The following is an 18,242-nucleotide window of genomic DNA, read 5'->3' as shown; positions in this document are numbered from 1 at the left end:
TGTAATAAACGTGAAGATGAGTTCAGTGGTCTTCCCAGTCACCACATCTGGATCCAGTAGAAAACCTGTGGTCGAACAGGAGATTGGCAGCATGAATGAGCAGCTGTCAAAGCTGCAGAAAGGGTTTGATGTAACAAACATGGACCAGAATCTCAAAGGAGTGTTTTCAACATCTTGTGCAATCCACCCATGAAGGCTTGAGGCTGTTTTCAGAGCAGGAGGAGTTTCTAACAAGCATTAGTAAAGTCTTGAGAATGACACAAGTGTTGATTTTCACAAAGTTTGCTGCTTCATTGTTCTTAGATCTTTTTGTCAGATGTTTCCATGGTATACTGAAGTAGAATTATAAGCATTTCATAAGTTTCAAAGACTTTGATTGACAGTGACATTAAGTTTATGCAAAGAGCCCATATTTGCAGTGTTTGCCCTTCTTTCTTTTTCAAGACCTCTGCAATTCGCTCTGGCAATTTCTGGGCCCAATCCTGACTGATGGCAGTCCATTCTTGCATGAGCAATGCTTGGAGTTTGTCAGAATTGGTGGTTTTTTGTTTGTCTGCCCACCTCTTGAGGATTGACCACAAGTTCTCAGTGGGATTAAAGGTCTGGGGAGTTTCCTGTCCATGGACCCCAAATTTCAATGTTTTGTTCCCCAAGCCGTTTAATTATCACTTTTGCCTTATGGCCCTGGTGCTCCATCATGCTGGAAAAGGCATTGTTGGTCACCAAACTGTTCTTGGATGGTTGGGAGAAGTTACTCTCGAAGGATGTTTTGGTTGTATAGCGGCCTGAAACATTTGTTCAGTGAGCTTATATTTGTATTCTCAAAACCTCAGATCATTTATATTGAAACTGCAAAGGATGGCAATTGACTTTTCCTTCAGGCTGTCTGGTTTTCCTTCACCACACCCTCAAATATTTATTTCTTTTTCTTTTATTTTTTTGTTAGCCATGTATCCTGATGAACAATATTCAACAGCTGAGGGTGCAACTAGAGAAGATGTTTGAGTCAATGGGTGGAAAGCAGGTATGTCATAAATGTTAATAACTGCTCTTGTTCCATGTGTGCTGCTGTTTTTGAGAATTATTACTTATATTTGTTGTGATTTGTTTAGCTATTATGGTTAAAATTTTAAAAGCCGGACTAGGCTTCTGTCCTGTGACCCTTCTTTCTTCCTCTTCATCTTTTCCCACTTCTCTGTGAGGGTCGATATGCTTGATCAACCTTCTCCAAACAGCTTGGTCCTGCTCCACATTGCCAGTCAACCTTGAGTCCTTCATATCTTCTTGTACTTTATCCATCCACCTCTGCTTTGGTGGGACTTCCATTCCCATCACTCTTTTGCCCACATATTCATTGTTTCTCCTCATCACAGGTCCATAACACTTCAGCCTACTTTCCAGTACTTTCTTAGCTATCTCTCCCACTTGTGTTGTACCTCTGATGGTCTCTTTTCTTATTCTGTCCTTTTTTTGTAACTCCACACATTCATCTCAACCTTCTCATTTCTGCCACACTTAACTTCTTATTCTCAGCTCTGTGCGTCCTTGCTGGTCTTACCTCTGTCTTAAACACCTCACCCTTAACTGTTAATTTTTTTTTTTGCTCACAAGATACTCTTAATACCTTCTTCCAATTGTTCCATCCACACTGCACCTTATGGGTTATCTCTGCATCCAGGTCTCCATTTTGGGCTACCACTGATCCTAGGTAGTTAAACGTATCCACTTTCTTCAATTGCTCTCCCTGCAGACTAACATCCCAATCCTGATCATCATTAAACCTCAGGTTTTCTCTCTTCCTCCTATTTATTTTCAGTCCTGTCTATTCTTCCAACTTTCTCTCCACTTCCACTTTTCTGGTGCTAAACAACACACTGTCATCAGCAAAAATGCTTCACCAGGGTGACTGCTCTTTTCCCCTATGACTCGACACATCCATTACCAGTTCAAGGCAGTAAGGACTTCAGGAAGATCCCTGGTGCAGACCTCCTTTAACTGAGATCTTGTCTGTTACCCCCTACACTGCTTTTAACTCGAGTCCTCTCTTCTTCGTACATATCTTGCACAATCCTCACATATGTCTCTGGTCCTCCTTCCTCTCTCTCATGCACCTCCAGACCTCTTGACATAGTGCTCTATCATAAACCTTTCCCAAATCCATAACAACCACAAACCTTTCTGTTTTCCTTGATGCCTCTCTATCAGGTGTCTCAACTGCAGCAACAACTGCATTAGTTGTTCCTCTCTCTGGCATAAAACCAAACTGCTCCTCCCATTTGGTGGTCTCTCCTCTATGCCTTCTGCCTCGCTATAACCCTTTCCCAAATTTTCATGGTGTGTGACATCCCTCTATAGTTTCCACAGTCCTGAACATCACCCTTCTTCTTGGAAATGGGCACAATCACGCTGTTCCTCCACTCCTCTGGTATTCTCTCCTGGTAATAGATCTTCTGCATTTGATCCCACGACACATCTACTCCCTCGTCTCCTAAACTCTTCCGCACTTCTGCTGTTATTTCATGCGGTCCTGTTGCTTTTCCGTTTTTCAATCTTTTCAGCACCTCCTCTATATAAATATTTAACAATGAATATAATTTTTCTTGTTAAAGAAATGGTGAAAACTCTTTTTTTTTTCATTAAGCCTTCCTTCATCTACAGGTGGGTATGTTACAGAAAAAATTAATACGACAGCTTGTAATTCTGGGAAGCATTTTATTTTCTTTAATGCCATATATATTTTGGATACATGCTTTTGAACATTTAACATTAGTTAAAGTAGGAATTTTAAGGACATTTTATTTACTTTAATATTTTTAAGGTCACTTAATGAAAAGACTACAGAACTTCATTTTATTAATACCAAATGAACAGTTAATACCTGTAGTCTATAGTTATAATTATCAAAATGCACGTTGGTGTGTCTGGTTATGCAGGAGTTCAGCGTAAAAAGTTTTTCAAAGGGATTAAAGAAAAAAGCTAAATCAGAATCGGCCAATCAAGTCACCTGTAATCGGTGGTCGGGATCGGACTTAAAAACCTGCTCTGCACATCCCTAGTCCTGTGTCTTCCAGGGTGTTATGATTTTGTATTTTTAGTCATTTTTGTTGAAGCTTTAGAACTTTTTATCAGACGCTTGGTAGTTTTTTATTTGCTTTTTTTTTAGTTTCAGTTTCATTTGTTGCTCTTATTTTGTATAAAGCCTATTCAAACAATATTTTGTTTTTCCGCAATGGCACATCGGCATCACCATTTTAAATACTGCTACAATGCATTCTCTCTCTTGTGACCACAACAACAACAGCAACAACAGCATTTATTTATATAGCACATTTTCATAAAAAAGTAGCTCAAAGTGCTTTACATAATCCAATAATCCACATACAATGAAGAAAACTAAAAGAAAAAATAAGAACTTAAAATAAGACAACATTAGTTAACATAGAAAAAGAGTAAGGTCCGATGGCCAGGGAGGACAGAAAAAAAAAAACTCCAGACGGCTGGAGAAAAAAATAAAATCTGCAGGGGTTCCAGGCCACGAGACCACCCAGTCCCCTCTGGGCATTCTACCTAACATAAATCAAACAGTCCTCTTTGTATTTAGGGGGGTTCTCACGGACGCTCTTGATGATGGTGGTCATGCAGACTTTTAGCTTTTAATCAATCACTGTTGGAACATCATGGTGCTTTGAGCTTGCGCCACAACCAAAAGGACACCAAAAAAAGAAACAGAAGAGAGAGTAGGGGTTAGTACAGATTTTAGAGCCACCATGAATAGTTATTATAATGAATTGGATATACAGAGTATCAGGATTAAATTACAGTGAAGTTAGGAGAAGGCCATGTTAAAGTAATGTGTTTTCAGCAGTGTTTTAAAGTGCTCTACTGTATCAGCCTGGCAAATTCCTATTGGCAGGCTATTCCAGATTTTAGGTGCATAACAGCAGATGGCCGCCCGCCTCACCACTTCTTTTAAGTTTTGTTCTTGGAATTCTAAGGAGACACTCATTTGAGGATCAGAGGTTACGATTTTGAATATAACGTGTCAGACATTCCGATATATAAGATGGGGCAAGATTATTTAAGGCTTTATAAACCATCCATCCATCCATCCATCCATCCATTTTCCAACCCGCTGAATCCGAACACTGGGTCACGGGAGTCTGCTGGCACAGGGCACAAGGCAGGAACCAATCCTGGGCAGGGTGCCAACCCACCACAGGACACACACAAACACACCAAGCACACACTAGGGCCAATTTAGAACCGCCAATCCACCTAACCTGCATGTCTTTGGACTGTGGGAGGAAACCCATGCAGACACGGGGAGAACTTGCAAACTCCATGCAGGGAGGACCCGGGAAGTGAACCCAGGTCTCCTAACTGCGAGGCAGCAGCACTACCACTGCGCCACCGTGCTGCCCTGAATGACACAGGTAACCAGTGTAGTGACATCAAAACTGGAGAGATGTGTTTGGATTTCCTTTTCCTAGTTAGGATTCTAGCAGCTGCATTCTGCACTCGTTGCAAGTGATTTATGTCTTTTTTGGGTGGTCCTGAGAGGAGTGCGTTACAGTAATCTAGTCGACTGAAAACAAACGCGTGAACTAATTTCTCAGCATCTTTCAATGATATAAGGTCTAACTTTTTCTATGTTTCTTATGTTTCTATGTTTCTTCTGCTATCAGCCTGCACTGTGACACTGCCTTATATAACATCACAGTGATGTTAAATGTCACTTTGGTTTACCTCCCTTTAAGTTTTACTGCAGCTCGATTATCTTTCTTCTGATCATAAAGCTGTTTTTCAATATTTTGACTGAGATAACTGAGATAAAGCAAACTCACATTATTTATTTTCTTAATCAGAACAATCTGCAACCATCTGTTGCTGTTTTGTTTCCTGAGCCTCATTCTTTCACAGTTGAATTAACTGCATATTATATTAATCATTTGTCATGCTGTTCAGATGCTCTTGCTCCTTTTAAATATGGACAGTGTGATGATGCACATCAGACAGTCCAGGGTCCAGTGTGTGGGCTTGAAATAAAAAACAGTGTGCCTCAGGGTCCGTGGGTGTGGCCATGGGGCGTTCGGTGGGGAGGCGAGTTCATTGCTTAATTAGGTCAGCTGTCCCACATCGGCACCCCGTGGATAGTAATTGGGGTGTCGTACCTACAGGAGTATCATACAGAGCTGGAGTGTTTTGTCTGAGAGTCCCAAACCATGGACACTTTCCACTAGAGGGGGAAATCCCATAAAAAACCCTGGCTACGTACAATAAGGGCCACATAGAATCTTAATAACATAAAAGATTTATTATTACAAAAATGCTCTGTTACATGAAGCTCCTTGGAGCACAAAAGGCAAAAAGGAGCTGCTGGCAAGAGCAATTCAAGACAAACAAGTTGAAATACAAGTAAAAAAAAAAAAACAGAGGAGAATACAATGAATCAAAATAGCAAAACACAAATAACATTCATGAAAGCACCCAGGACATTCAAAATGAACCGACAGAAACCGTGGAAGACCTAAGGACAGTTCCTGCTGGTGACAGGCAGGTGGTCCCACCTCATGAAACATCGCACAGGTATAGAGAATACAAAGCAGACAATAAGCAAAAGTAACATTAAAATACCTCAAAAGACATGCAAGAAGACTTTAAAACCCTGACTTGGGGAGGAAGCCTGGCAGAGATATAATACTAAATGGACCAGAAAAGGAGAAGGAGAGACAAAAAGAGACAGGAGATGGAGAAAGAAGACAAAAAAGACAAAACGAATCTGGAGGTTAAAGGGAGAGTTGATAGAAAGAAACAAAGAGGCGACATCAGTTTTAGGATGAAACACAGAGGCTCGGGAGTAATTTCAAAGGACAGATCCTGTGTTTTTATACTCGGATTATTTCTTTATTGTTGATTTAAACCTCCACAAATGTATGGATATGTTTTTGGGGATTACTTATTTGGAAAGACTGCACAGTGCTTTTTGAACACTCCGTTTGAAACTAAATGCACTAAGTGCATTGTATCATCTCTTCGGTGTGTGTATGTGTGTGTCCATCCTCTTTGCCCAGTCCATCCTGAGTTTGCGTTATAAAGGGAATTACTCCTTCTCCTTTCTTTATTTTCAGACTAGCCGTCCCCCACGGCGTCACCTGCATAACAGTGAAACAGGACAGTGAGGGGGGTCCTGCCCAGTTCCCTACTCCTGACTTCAGGCTTCCCCCTCCCCTTGGCCTGCTGCGTCTCTCTCGGATTAACGTGAATATATCACTCTTGCAAGTGAACTTTGATTCTTAGGGCAATGAGAGAAGTCTCAAAATCAACCGGAATGTTCAGGCAAATTCTAATTAAAAAGCCCAATCTAAATCCGTTAAGTAGTTCTCTCGTTCGCTAGCTAAGTGGATGTAAGGTCCGCTCCGAGGCTGGCGTGTGACAGTGGAGGACCCCAACCCCTCTCCCCTTGGCCTACTGCGTCTCTCTCAGATTCGCGCAAATAAATCGGTACCGCAAGCGAACTTTGATACTTAGTGCGATGAGAGAAGTCGCAAAAGCAACCGGAATGTTCAGGCAAATTCTAATTAAAAAGCCCAATCTAAATCCATTAAGTAGTTCTCTCGTTCGCTAGCTAAGTGGATGTAAGGTACGCTCAGAGGCTGGCGTGTGACAGTGGAGGACCACAACTCCTCTCCCCTTGGCCTACTGCGTCTCTCTCAGATTCGCGCAAATAAATCGGTACCGCAAGCGAACTATGATACTTAGTGCGATGAGAGAAGTCGCAAAAGCAACCGGAATGTTCAGGCAAATTCTAGAAAAAAAGCCCTCTCGTTCGCTAGCTAAGCAGAGTTAAGGTACGCTCCGAGGCTGGCGCACGACTGTGGAGGACCTTGACCCCACTCCCCTCGGCCTGCTGCGTCTCTCTCAGATTTGCGCAAATAAATCGGTACTGCAAGCGAACTATGATATTTAGCGTGATGCGAAAGGTCGCAAAATCAACCAGAATGTCAACCGGAAATCCCGATCTAAATCCATTAAGTAGTTCTGTTGTGAACAGCAGACAGACATACAGACCGACAAACGTTGGATTTTATTAATATAAAGATACTGTGGTGAGCTGGTCATGTGGCAGTGCATTTTGTGTCACATTATTGTTTGGCTGCTAATTAAGGAAAAAGATACAATTAAGGGGTCTGAGTCAAGTTAATTAAAGCAAAGGCAATTAGCAGCAAAATTAAGAAGATGCTTGGAATGAAATCCTGCAGCCAGGAGCGGAGTTGGACACCCCTGGATTAAGCAGATTTATGTTATGTACATTAATTTGCTCCGTACATTTTGATGGTATTTCCCAAGCCTTTCATTCCTAGTATAGAAACGATTTATGAAGTCGGACCCACGTGGAGAGGTCTCCATTTGTGATCTGGAGCTGGCTCATATTTAATATTATACATGATGGCGCTCCATATGGATTTGATTTTGTTTACATGAAATGCGGTTACAGGGTCCATAAAACATGGAAGACAATCAGCACAAGGTGCCGAGCCCTGACTTGCTGCCTTTTCTGTTTTATGTTCCCTGTTGTGAGGATGGCACAATGATGAATAGTCTATTTAAAGAGTTGGAGCGTACGGCACGGTGGTAAATTTTGGGTGTCAGAAGCACCATAAACAAAATGCACAACGCACATTTGTTGGTCTCTGTTTTTTGGCGAGTTATCTTTTCTTTCACACAGCCATGTACCATCATTCCAAGAATAAAATTGCCCCGATGACAGCTAATTAACGATATTTTAGACAAAGCATTTTTAACACTTGTTTTCGGGCCTTTTAATTATCCCGTATAAAAGTGTAACAGAACAGAAAATCCATTTTGCCAGAATTAATCTCCCGGTCGGGGTCGGTACACGTGTAATCAAGGCCTTTCTTCTACTCAAAAGATCCTAGAAGGTCGCTGGGCAGAAACAACGCTCCTTATAAACCAGCCTGTGCCAGCTTTCTTCCAGACGTGGCGGCGTCACCTCCTGTTAATGTCTCCTGTCCTCTCGACGCTGAGCGGTGGGCTGCTGCCCACTAAGGAATCAGTCAGGGGAGTGTGTCATACGCAAATCAGCTGTGAGAGCAGAAAAGTGAAGAGAAGGGGCGCCGTGCCATTCAGAGCAAGGGATTCTGTGGACGCAACTCACAGCTTTTTAATTTTACAGGATGTTGTGATGTAACATAAGAGCTATCTTAATATTCAGAATCTTGGCATGCACTGGTTGTTCATAATTGTTGATATTTTTTGATAAAAACAAGAAATTGCACCACCCCGTCCCCCTACTGAGACAATTCTTTATTTTCTTGTCATCAAACATCTCAACAATAGAACAGAGCGAATAAAATAATTATCACTTGACTACATGTTGTATTGTTGTTGAATTTTTCCTTATTATGGCCGCTTTATAGCACCCCACAGGTACAGCTTTACCTGCATGTGGACACCTACTTTAAGCAAAGAGACTTACTGGCTCAGGTTAAGCTACACCTGTGCCAATCACCCAAGGAGGTGCCCGCTCACCGCACTGCTTTTATTATTGGGGTGTCTCCCCTCTGCTGCTAACCCCTGGGAATATGGCAACCACCCACACCACTGTAGCAGTGTATGCCCCCCAACCTGACCTGCCCTGTACTTAGAAATCAAAAGTGACGTGTGTTTTGTGGTGTTAACAAGCAGATTAAAAGACACCAGATAGGTACGCAACCAGTGGTTTGGCATAAAACAGCCCACCATACCACTCCTAACTAAGTTAGTATTAAGGACTAAACCCATAACCTTGTGGTGTAGACTAGTCCACTTATGTGTGACACTGCTTGCTTATCACTTTAAAATAATTATGTAAAGCACTTTAGCATAACAAAGGACCACCAGGGACTATCATGGCTATTCCCTCATGTAATCCTCTGGGACACCTCTTATCAACTTTGTGCTGCCTCAGAGTCTCACTAAGCACCTGTCACTGAATTCTCATTCACTTTCATAGCTCAAACTGTAACACTCACAAATTGAGCATCACGGTTAGTTAGCCTTTGGTGGGCAATGTGGTCTCTTAGCTGTCATAAAGCACCAGACTGCCTGTTTAAGCCCCACCAGTGGCACACTGTGTGGTCCGAACGCTGTCATTTAACTTGTCAGCACTCATGGAAGAAATGTGGAAATGCCTGTACTACTGGGATGCTTAAAACTGTTTGGCAATAGTGTTAGGTAAACAAGTCCCCATGGTATAGCGATAAAATCACATCTACAGCTCCACCACCATAATGGTTCATGGATTCTTGGCCATGGACTCTTCTGTTCCTACTGCACTGATACTTTTCTGTACTCCTGGGTACACTCACTTTCTCCTTTGATGTCAAAAAGTTTGAAATGCATCTTATTCATTTGTGCTTTACAAAGAAGTGCTTGATGGTGATCAGTGTGAAAAGTGCAATTTGAAATGGAATGGCAGATCTTTGGAGTTGTCAGTAACATGCAATGATAGAAGCATATGGAAGGCACTATACTCAGTTCTATTCATTTTTGATAGATCAGTATGAAAGACACTATACAATAAATAGAAAAACAGACAGATATGAAAGGCTGTAATAGATAGATGGAAATGAAAGGCACTATACGATAGATAGATAGAGAGATAGGAAAATTACTATATAGCCAATAGATATACTGTATGAAAGGCACTATATAGATAGATCTATCTATCATATACTGCCTTTGATTTCTATCTATCTATCTATCATATAGTGCCTTTCATTTCTATCTATTTATCTATCTATCTATCTATCTATCTATCTATCTATCTATCTATCTATCTATCTATCATGTAGTGCCTTTCATTTCTATCTATCTATCTGTCTATCTATCTATCTATCTGTCTATCATGTAGTGCCTTTCATTGCTATCTATCTATCTATCTATCTATCTATCTATCTATCTATCTATCTATCTATCTATCTATCTATCTATTATGTAGTGCCTTTCATTTATATCTATCTATCTATCTATTGAATGTCTGTAAAGTTCCGACTGTAGCTTGTACCTCCTTCAGACTTCTCTGAGGTCTCTTGATGGCCTCCCTCCCTCTCTTACTCACTCATCTTCCTCTTGTAAGATCACTCAGTTTTTCTGGACTGGCTGCCATACTCTCTCCATTTCTTCATGATTTGTTTAACTCGATATTTACTGGCTTGAGCATTCACTTCTTGTCTCCATCTCCTGACTTGTACACACACACACACACCTCAACCACACTCTAGGGCCAACTTAGCATCACCAATCCACCTAACCTGCCTATCCTTGGATTGTGGAAGGAAACCCACACAGACATTGGGAGAACATGCAGAGTCTACATAGGGAGGACCAGAGATACAAACCCTGGCCTTCTTACTGCAAGGTGATTCAGTGTCGAGTAAAAATAATTGCATTGATGTAAATATTTTAAAGTACTAGAAAAAAAAAACACAAATAAATGTCGTTAGAAAGAGAAGAACATCTTCATGAGGTTTAAGTGACGCCAGACACAGCAGTGACACTTCCATTCCAAGCACGTGATGGCTGATTGATCCATCTGAAGACTTTCACAGCTCCTCCATTGCTTCCTCCTTTATACAAGCAGAGGTGCTCTTCACCAAGTTAATAGTTAATCTCACTTAATCCCACCAAGGAAAATGTAAATGTCTGTCAATGTTGGCTTTGATCTTTATTAACACTTCCATATTTTGGTTCTTTGATGTCTGCTATAAAAGAGCCAATAAATGAATTCAAATGCCACATTCATACACATAGTAATCTTTCTTTTATTGATGGACTATAATACAGTGGAAGCTGGACTCATTTTGCTAGTCAGGCACTTACTTCTCCTCACCATCCATTCATTCAGATCTTGAAAATTTTGTACTATTTGGCAGTAATCTATTCAACCATTCTATGACCTGCTTCTCGCAACTGAAAGAGGGCACCGTGGCGGATGTTTGCCAACTTGCAGACCAACCACAAGCATTACCGGGTAGGTAACCACCAATACAATCAAGTTGTGATTCAGACTACGAATGCCATGTGTATATATATATATATATATATATGGAAGAGAAGGTCTGTGATACGGTTTGCATATTTGCAGCTAGAGATTCACAAAGGGAGAAAAAATGAATCATGTATCATAAAGTACTTTTTATTCCTGAGCTTATACAGTACAGGCCAAAAGTTTGGACACCTCTCCTCATTCAATGTGTTTTCTTTATTTTCATGACCATTTACATTGGTAGATTCTCACTGAAGGCATCAAAACTATGAATAAACACATGTGGAGTTATGTACTTAACAAAAAAAGGTGAAATAACTGAAAACATGTTTTATATTCTAGTTTCTTCAAAATAGCCACCCTTTGCTCTGATTACTGCTTTGCACACTCTTGGCATTCTCTCGATGAGCTTCAACAGGTAGTCATCACCTGAAATGGTTTTCACTTCACAGGTGTGCCTTATCAGGGTTATTTAGTGGAATTTCTTGCTTTATCAATGGGGTTGGGACCAGCAGTTGTGTTGTGCAGAAGTCAGGTTAGTTGGACGATCATTTATTTTTCAACAGGACAATGACCCCAAACACACCTCCAGGCTGTGTAAGGGCTATTTGACCAAGAAGGAGAGTGATGGAGTGCTGGAAATGGTCACGAAAATAAAGAAAACACATTGAATGAGGAGGTGTGTCCAAACTTTTGGCCTGTACTGTATATATATATATATATATATATATATATATATATATATATATATATATATATATATATATATATATATATATATATATATATATATATACTAGCTGTGCCCCATGGCTCCACCTGCGTAGAAGTGAAACAGGACAGTGAGGCTCCTCACTCCTAACATCACCCTTCCCCTTTCCCTCAACCCACAGCCTCTGTCTTGGATTAGCGCAACTATATAACACTCCTGCAAGTGGACTATTATTCTTAACGTGATGAGAAAAGTTGCTAAATCAACCAGAATAATGTTCAAGCAAATTATAGAAAAAAACCCGATCTAAATCCGTTAAGTAGTTCTCTCGTTCACTAGCTAAGCAGATGAAATATACACCCCTCGGCCCCACCCCCTCTCTCTCAGATTCGCGCAAATAAATTGGTACCGCAAGCAAACTATGATACTTGGCGAAAATGAGTGGAGACACAAAATCAACCAGAATGTTCAAGCAAATTATAGAAAAAAACTATCTAAATCCATTAAGTAGTTCTCTCGTGAAAAGCAGACAGATGTACAGACATATATATATATATATAGAGAGAGAGAGATATTTATATATACTGTAATATGCTACTGTGGCTGTCCGTTTGTCTGTCCAGGATTTTAAATCACCAGTAGCTCACAAACCATTTGACCTATTGACCTGAAATTTGGTACACATATACTAAGTGATGTCTACTATCCACTTTCGGGGTGATGATTGACCCCCAAGGTTATTCTTTGGCAGTGCAGTGCATGCGTACAGGCATCACTCTCATTCCCTACCACCTTCACCGTTATTTCCCCTATCTCTTCATATCTTAAATCATTCTTGAGGATTGAAGACTAAGTGAAAAGTTAAAGAAAACGTATTAAGTATTTGCAACACAAACATGGACTTAATCAGTTTTAATGTGAAAAGGTGCCTGACGAAAGAAGAGAAGAAGCGGGCTGCTAGGGTGGAGAACAGAAGAGCCGCTCAGAAAACAGCAAGTGCATCAGCCTCTGAGCAAACGAATGATAAACGTACAGAGAAAGAGGATAAAAACTAAGAATGCTCAAGTCAAGTGTATTCACTGCACGTTATCATGCAGTCCACCGTTACTGGTATATATATATATACCTGTATATATATATATATATATATAAACAGTATATATATATATATATATATATATATATATATATATATATATATATATATATATATATATATATATATATATATATATATATATATATATATATATATACATTTTAGGTAGCAATCCACAAAGGAAGAAAAAATTAATGACATATCTTAAAATAGTATTTTGTTCCTGAGCTTTCAACAACTACCAGGTGTCATCATCCAAGTCAAATGATTAGACATCCAGGAATCAAAGGCAATATACAGCAAGTAAGAGGGGCAGATTATTAAGGTGGGGATCGGAGGGTGTTTGTCTTAAAGTCTTTTTTCATTATTTGAAACTTCTTCTTTTTAAGCCTGCATATACATATACAGTGTGTGTGCATATATATATATACTAGCAAAATACCCGCGCTTCGCAGCGGAGAAGTAGTGTGTTAAAGAAGCAATGAAAAGAAAAGGAAACATTTTGAAAATAACGTAACATGATTGTCAATGTAATTGTTTTGTCACTGTTGTGAGTGATGAGTGTTGTTGTCATATATATATATTTACACACACACACACATAAACATATATATATACATATCTATACATATACACATATATACATACATATATCTACATATATACACATACATATACACACACACATAAATACATACACACATACATACATACACACAAATACATATATATATATACATACACACACACATATATAAACATATATATACATATACATACATATCTACATATATACACACACAGCTATTTCGTATCAGTGCACTACGCTGCTTGTTAAAATGGATAACTCCGCTCTTACGTGCAAGTCTGCGTGGATATTATGAACTATCGTATTTGTTCAAGTTCTATTTAAATTTTAAATAGAAGGAATTTTTATTTAGTCGACAGAAATATCTTTGGTAGGAATGGTAAAAACAGACAGGAATATTATTCCTGAATAAATCAACTCAAACCTTAAACAACTTATAATATTTTGCTCTCCATAAAAATATATCCTGTCTAAATTATACAAGTTAGAAATAAAGTAAACATTAAAAGAACAAACATTCAAATTTCTTTACTCTTATGTAATTTTATATAAAAAATAAACTTTTTTAAATTTTGCTCTCCATAAAAATATATCCTGTCAAAATTATACAAATTCAAATATGAACATGCTGCATAACAAAACCTGGAAATATAAATAAAATGTGTTCCTTTCAGCAATAACAAATCAAATCATTCAGTTGTCTTTGCTCATATGTCATTTTAGAGCTGGACGCCTGGCATCTTTTTGGCCACAGGTTCGTTTCTGTTTGGTGTGAGGTTCTGTGTTGTGGAGATTCTCAGGATGGATTGCAGGTGCTCATCAGTGAGGCGACTCCTGTGTGCTGTTTTGTTAGTCTTTATCACTGAGAAGAGCTTCTCACACAGATATGTGCTACCAAACATGCACAAGGTTCGAGCCGCATGTAGACGGACTTTTTTTGTTCTTCAAAGTCACCAAAGCGCCGTGCAAACTCAGTGCGCTCAGTTTATCAGCAAAGTGCGTGTTTGGGAACACCGTAGTGACGACTTGGTTTAACATTACTTGGCAACAGGGAAAGTGGGGCAAGTGGTTGTGTTTGTGTCTCCCATAAAAGCAGCTTCACTTGAAATCACTTTGTGATTGTGCACGGTAAAACGTCCGCTGAAGTGTCAGATTCTTATTTAATTATTCTGCTTTCTGTATCTTCTGCATTGCATTCAGGTTACCCTGATGTTTTGTCTCATAGTGCCGTCTTAGATTAAATTCTGTAATTACAGCCACATTAGCTCCACAAATGAGACACACGGGTTCAGTAAACATATACTCAGCCTCCCATCGCTTTTAAAGGCTCTATTTTCAGAATGAACTTTTCTCTCAGCATCGCGTGAGCTAGCTTCGCAATAAGTGTTCGGCAAGGCAGCTGAAGCGCTGCATTATGGGATCTGTAGTTTATTGTGTTACCAGCGCTTCATATACCTGGGCCATTAATAACAATAATACAGTATATAAAATGATCTCGGGGCGGATATAATTACGCCGTGCGGATGTGGCGTGGCCCTTAGTTTGACAAATATGGACTAAATAGAACTTGAAAAGATATATTTTTTAAATGTGATCGCGCAATTCAGATAGAGTTGGCGCACTACAGCCTGCATCCTCCCTCGCTCTTACTTTTTACCGTTCATCTAATGAATACACTGAGTATGGCTTTACCAAAACAATCATTGATGGCAATAAAGTATCCATTATTCGAGTATGTAGATCGGAATATATATATACATATATATATACCAGCGTATCATAGCGAGAAGTAGTGTGTTAAAAAGCTAGAAAAGAAAAGGGAACATTTTAAAAATAACGTAACATGACTGTCAATATACAGTATTTGTTTTGTGAGTGTTACTGAGTGTTGCTGTCATCAAGGATTTGATTATCATTATTTCTTTCAATCAGGCTCGTATTTGTAGGATGTGTTGTGTTCAAGTTACATTCCGTGTTTGTCAATCGTTGTAAAGATGACAGGTTTCTTTCATCGATTCGTTTCTTACTGCATCAATAAACAGCTCGTCTTCTTCTTTATCTGAGACCTGACACACTGCATGCACGGTTTTTTTACACTGTCTTCCTTTAGCGGGACATTGACTTTTTCCACCGTGTGCTTTGTTTCCGCAGTAGCTGGATTTATGAATATGCTTATCAGGCGCTTCATATTTTTGCTGCCTTTTCAATTGTGTAATTCGGTTTTGTTCAGCTCTTTGGAACTGTTGCCTTTTATCTCTGCACTCGTCAGTTCATGTGAGCCGCGGTGTACATGCATCGAAGGTTCCCAGCTGTGCTTGTGCCATCTGGTGCTATGTCCGTGGCTGTATTTAATGTTACCTTAGTCCTGGCACTTAAAACTTTCTCTCGCAGTTTCGCTGAGTTTGTGTCAAACACCACCCTGACCATCTCATCTTCCTCTCCATAAACACAGTCCTTAACCCGTGAATATTTAGTGGGAGTTTGCTATTGGATTGCCGCTGACGGACGGCCTTATATGGGCAGGCACTAAATTACAAACGCCAGCGCAGCCTGTCTATGAACTTAATTTAAAGTGTAGGTTTACATCGTGCTTTGTTTCCGAAGTAGCAGAACTCATGAATATGGTTGTATATGTCACTCGCTTCGCTTCTTATTGTTTCGCTGCCTTCTCAATTATATAATGCATGTTTTCTTCAGCGCTTTTTTGAGGTCTTCCTGGTTTTCTATGTACTGCGTGATTACGTGGGAGGCGTGATGATGTCACACGAAACTCCGCCCCGGCGTTGAAGCTCATCTCCATTACAGTAAATGGAGAAAACTGCTTCCAGTTATGACCATTACGCGTAGAATTTCGATATAAAACCTGCCCAACTTTTGTAAGGAAGCTATAAGGAATGAACCTGCCAAATTTCAGCCTTCCACTCACACGGGAAGTTGGAGAATTAGTGATGAGTGAGTGAGTGAGTGAGTGAGTGAGTGAGTGAGTGAGTGAGTGAGTGAGGGCTTTGCCTTTTATTAGTATAGATATATATATATATATAGATAGATAGATAGATAGATACTTTATTATTAATCCCAAGGGGAAATTCACATAATCCAGCAGCAGTATACTGATACAAAGAAACAATATTAAATTAAATAGTAATAAAAATGAAAAAAAATATATATATACTGTATATATACAAACACACACAGCCAAAAGACATGTGAGGTCAGTTCACGTGTAACTCTCAGCTGGTTTGATGTTCTTGAGTGTGAATTATTGCCCCATCCAAGTTTGTTTTGCCTAAAGCTGCCAGAAAAGTCTTCTCAGTCTATAATGAACAACACTGAGGGAGTCTAATTATGGATGGACGGACAGATGTTTGCATGCTTTGTAAATTTCCAGTGAATTTTCATGTTTTTTGTTAGTTGATTTTGCCTAACACGCCCCATCTGACTGTCTGAGTGTAAGAACATATGAAGGTGGGCCTTTCAATCTGCTCTTGAATGATTTATTGATATAAAGGAGATGATGAAGCCAGGGGTGTGCTTTCTTTTGCACATGATTTAATTCATATTTACCAAGTTTTTGTTCTTTTTTGTGTGAGTTATCTGTTGTATTCAGAATGTGGGATTACTGGATCTTAACCTCTGCCTGCATAGTAAGGAATAACTTTTGAAGAAAAAAAGAATTTTATTGTAACAAATGTGACATTAATGGAATTGCAATAGTGGCTCATAAAATTTTGTGGGGCACATTTTGCATGAATGATCTTTTAAATTCAAGTGTCTTTAATTACAAATAAATGGTATGTGAAGATTATTAGGCATCACTGGCACAGATTATACACTCCATTAATTTGGAGGATGTGGATTCTCGTGATGGCATTTGGCCCCTCCAACTTGAAAAGGGCAGGCTGTCCTCTTCAGGAATGGGAAGGACCAGCTGACATTTATGAAGGGAGTCAGACAGCTTGGGGACCTGTTGGGGGCTTTTTCTTTACCATAGTAAAGATTCTTCTGTCATCAGCAGTGGTCGTCTTGCTGAACTCACCGATGATTTCTTTCTTCTTAATGATATTCCAGACAGTTGGTTTTGGTCATTTCCTGATGTCTCAGATGGTTTTATTCTTGTTTACCAGCCTCATAATGGCTTCTTTGACTTTCATTGGCACAGTTCTTGTGCTCATGTTGAACAACGGCAACTGCAGACTCCAAAGGGTAGAAGAAAGCTGAGGTATCCTATGAAGCCATGAAACCCACTTGATGAATCAAATAATTCCTCACCAATTGTCCCAAACATTATGGTGCCCTGAAATGGGGGAGACTGTGTAGCAAAAATGTCATTTCTGCATGGTGTGATTGGAATGTAGGCAAATCCCCTTAAATGAAAGTCTGCAATGTGCACTTTAATCACAATGTCTGAATTGTTTGATTTGTCATTTTAAACTATGGAGTTTAGGGGTAAATTAAAGAAAAATGTACCATTATGGAGGGCCACATAGCAAGACTGGCACAAAAGCATTGTCTGTGTTACACAGCAGTGCGTGACTAATGGATGCATACAAACACGCCCTAATAAACTCTACTCTAGTGTCTCTTTTGAACTTCCATCTGCGTCATCACCATTTAATATTATTTGTTTGTTATCTAAAACCTGATGTCCCTAAGTCGCTGCTTAAAGAAAGTTACGAAGCACAGCCAGGCCATGTTGGTGGAATTCCATTCCTGATATCCTGTAGGGAGAGGAGGTAAGTCAGGTGTGGCCTGCTCAAGTTATTCCACCAGTATGAGGTGTGCGAAAATGGACTGA

At 39.6% G+C, this 18,242-nt stretch overlaps 1 protein-coding gene across 6 annotated transcripts in view; it reads left to right on the top strand.

Moving 5' to 3' along the window:
* LOC120539924 (protein unc-13 homolog C-like) overlaps positions 1–18,242 on the top strand; it is a 471,266-nt gene that overhangs the window by 368,964 nt on the left and 84,060 nt on the right. For all 6 annotated transcript variants that reach the window (XM_039770276.1, XM_039770280.1, XM_039770279.1 and 3 more), the window contains one exon: positions 947–1,024. In XM_039770276.1, coding sequence (XP_039626210.1) covers positions 947–1,024 — 78 coding nt within the window. The remainder of the gene's footprint in view (positions 1–946; positions 1,025–18,242) is intronic.

Source organism: Polypterus senegalus, chromosome 12 (assembly GCF_016835505.1).
Source record: "Polypterus senegalus isolate Bchr_013 chromosome 12, ASM1683550v1, whole genome shotgun sequence".
NCBI lineage: Eukaryota > Metazoa > Chordata > Cladistia > Polypteriformes > Polypteridae > Polypterus > Polypterus senegalus.
The sequence above is the reverse complement of the archived record's forward strand: the minus strand, read 5'-3'. Positions and strand labels throughout refer to the sequence as shown.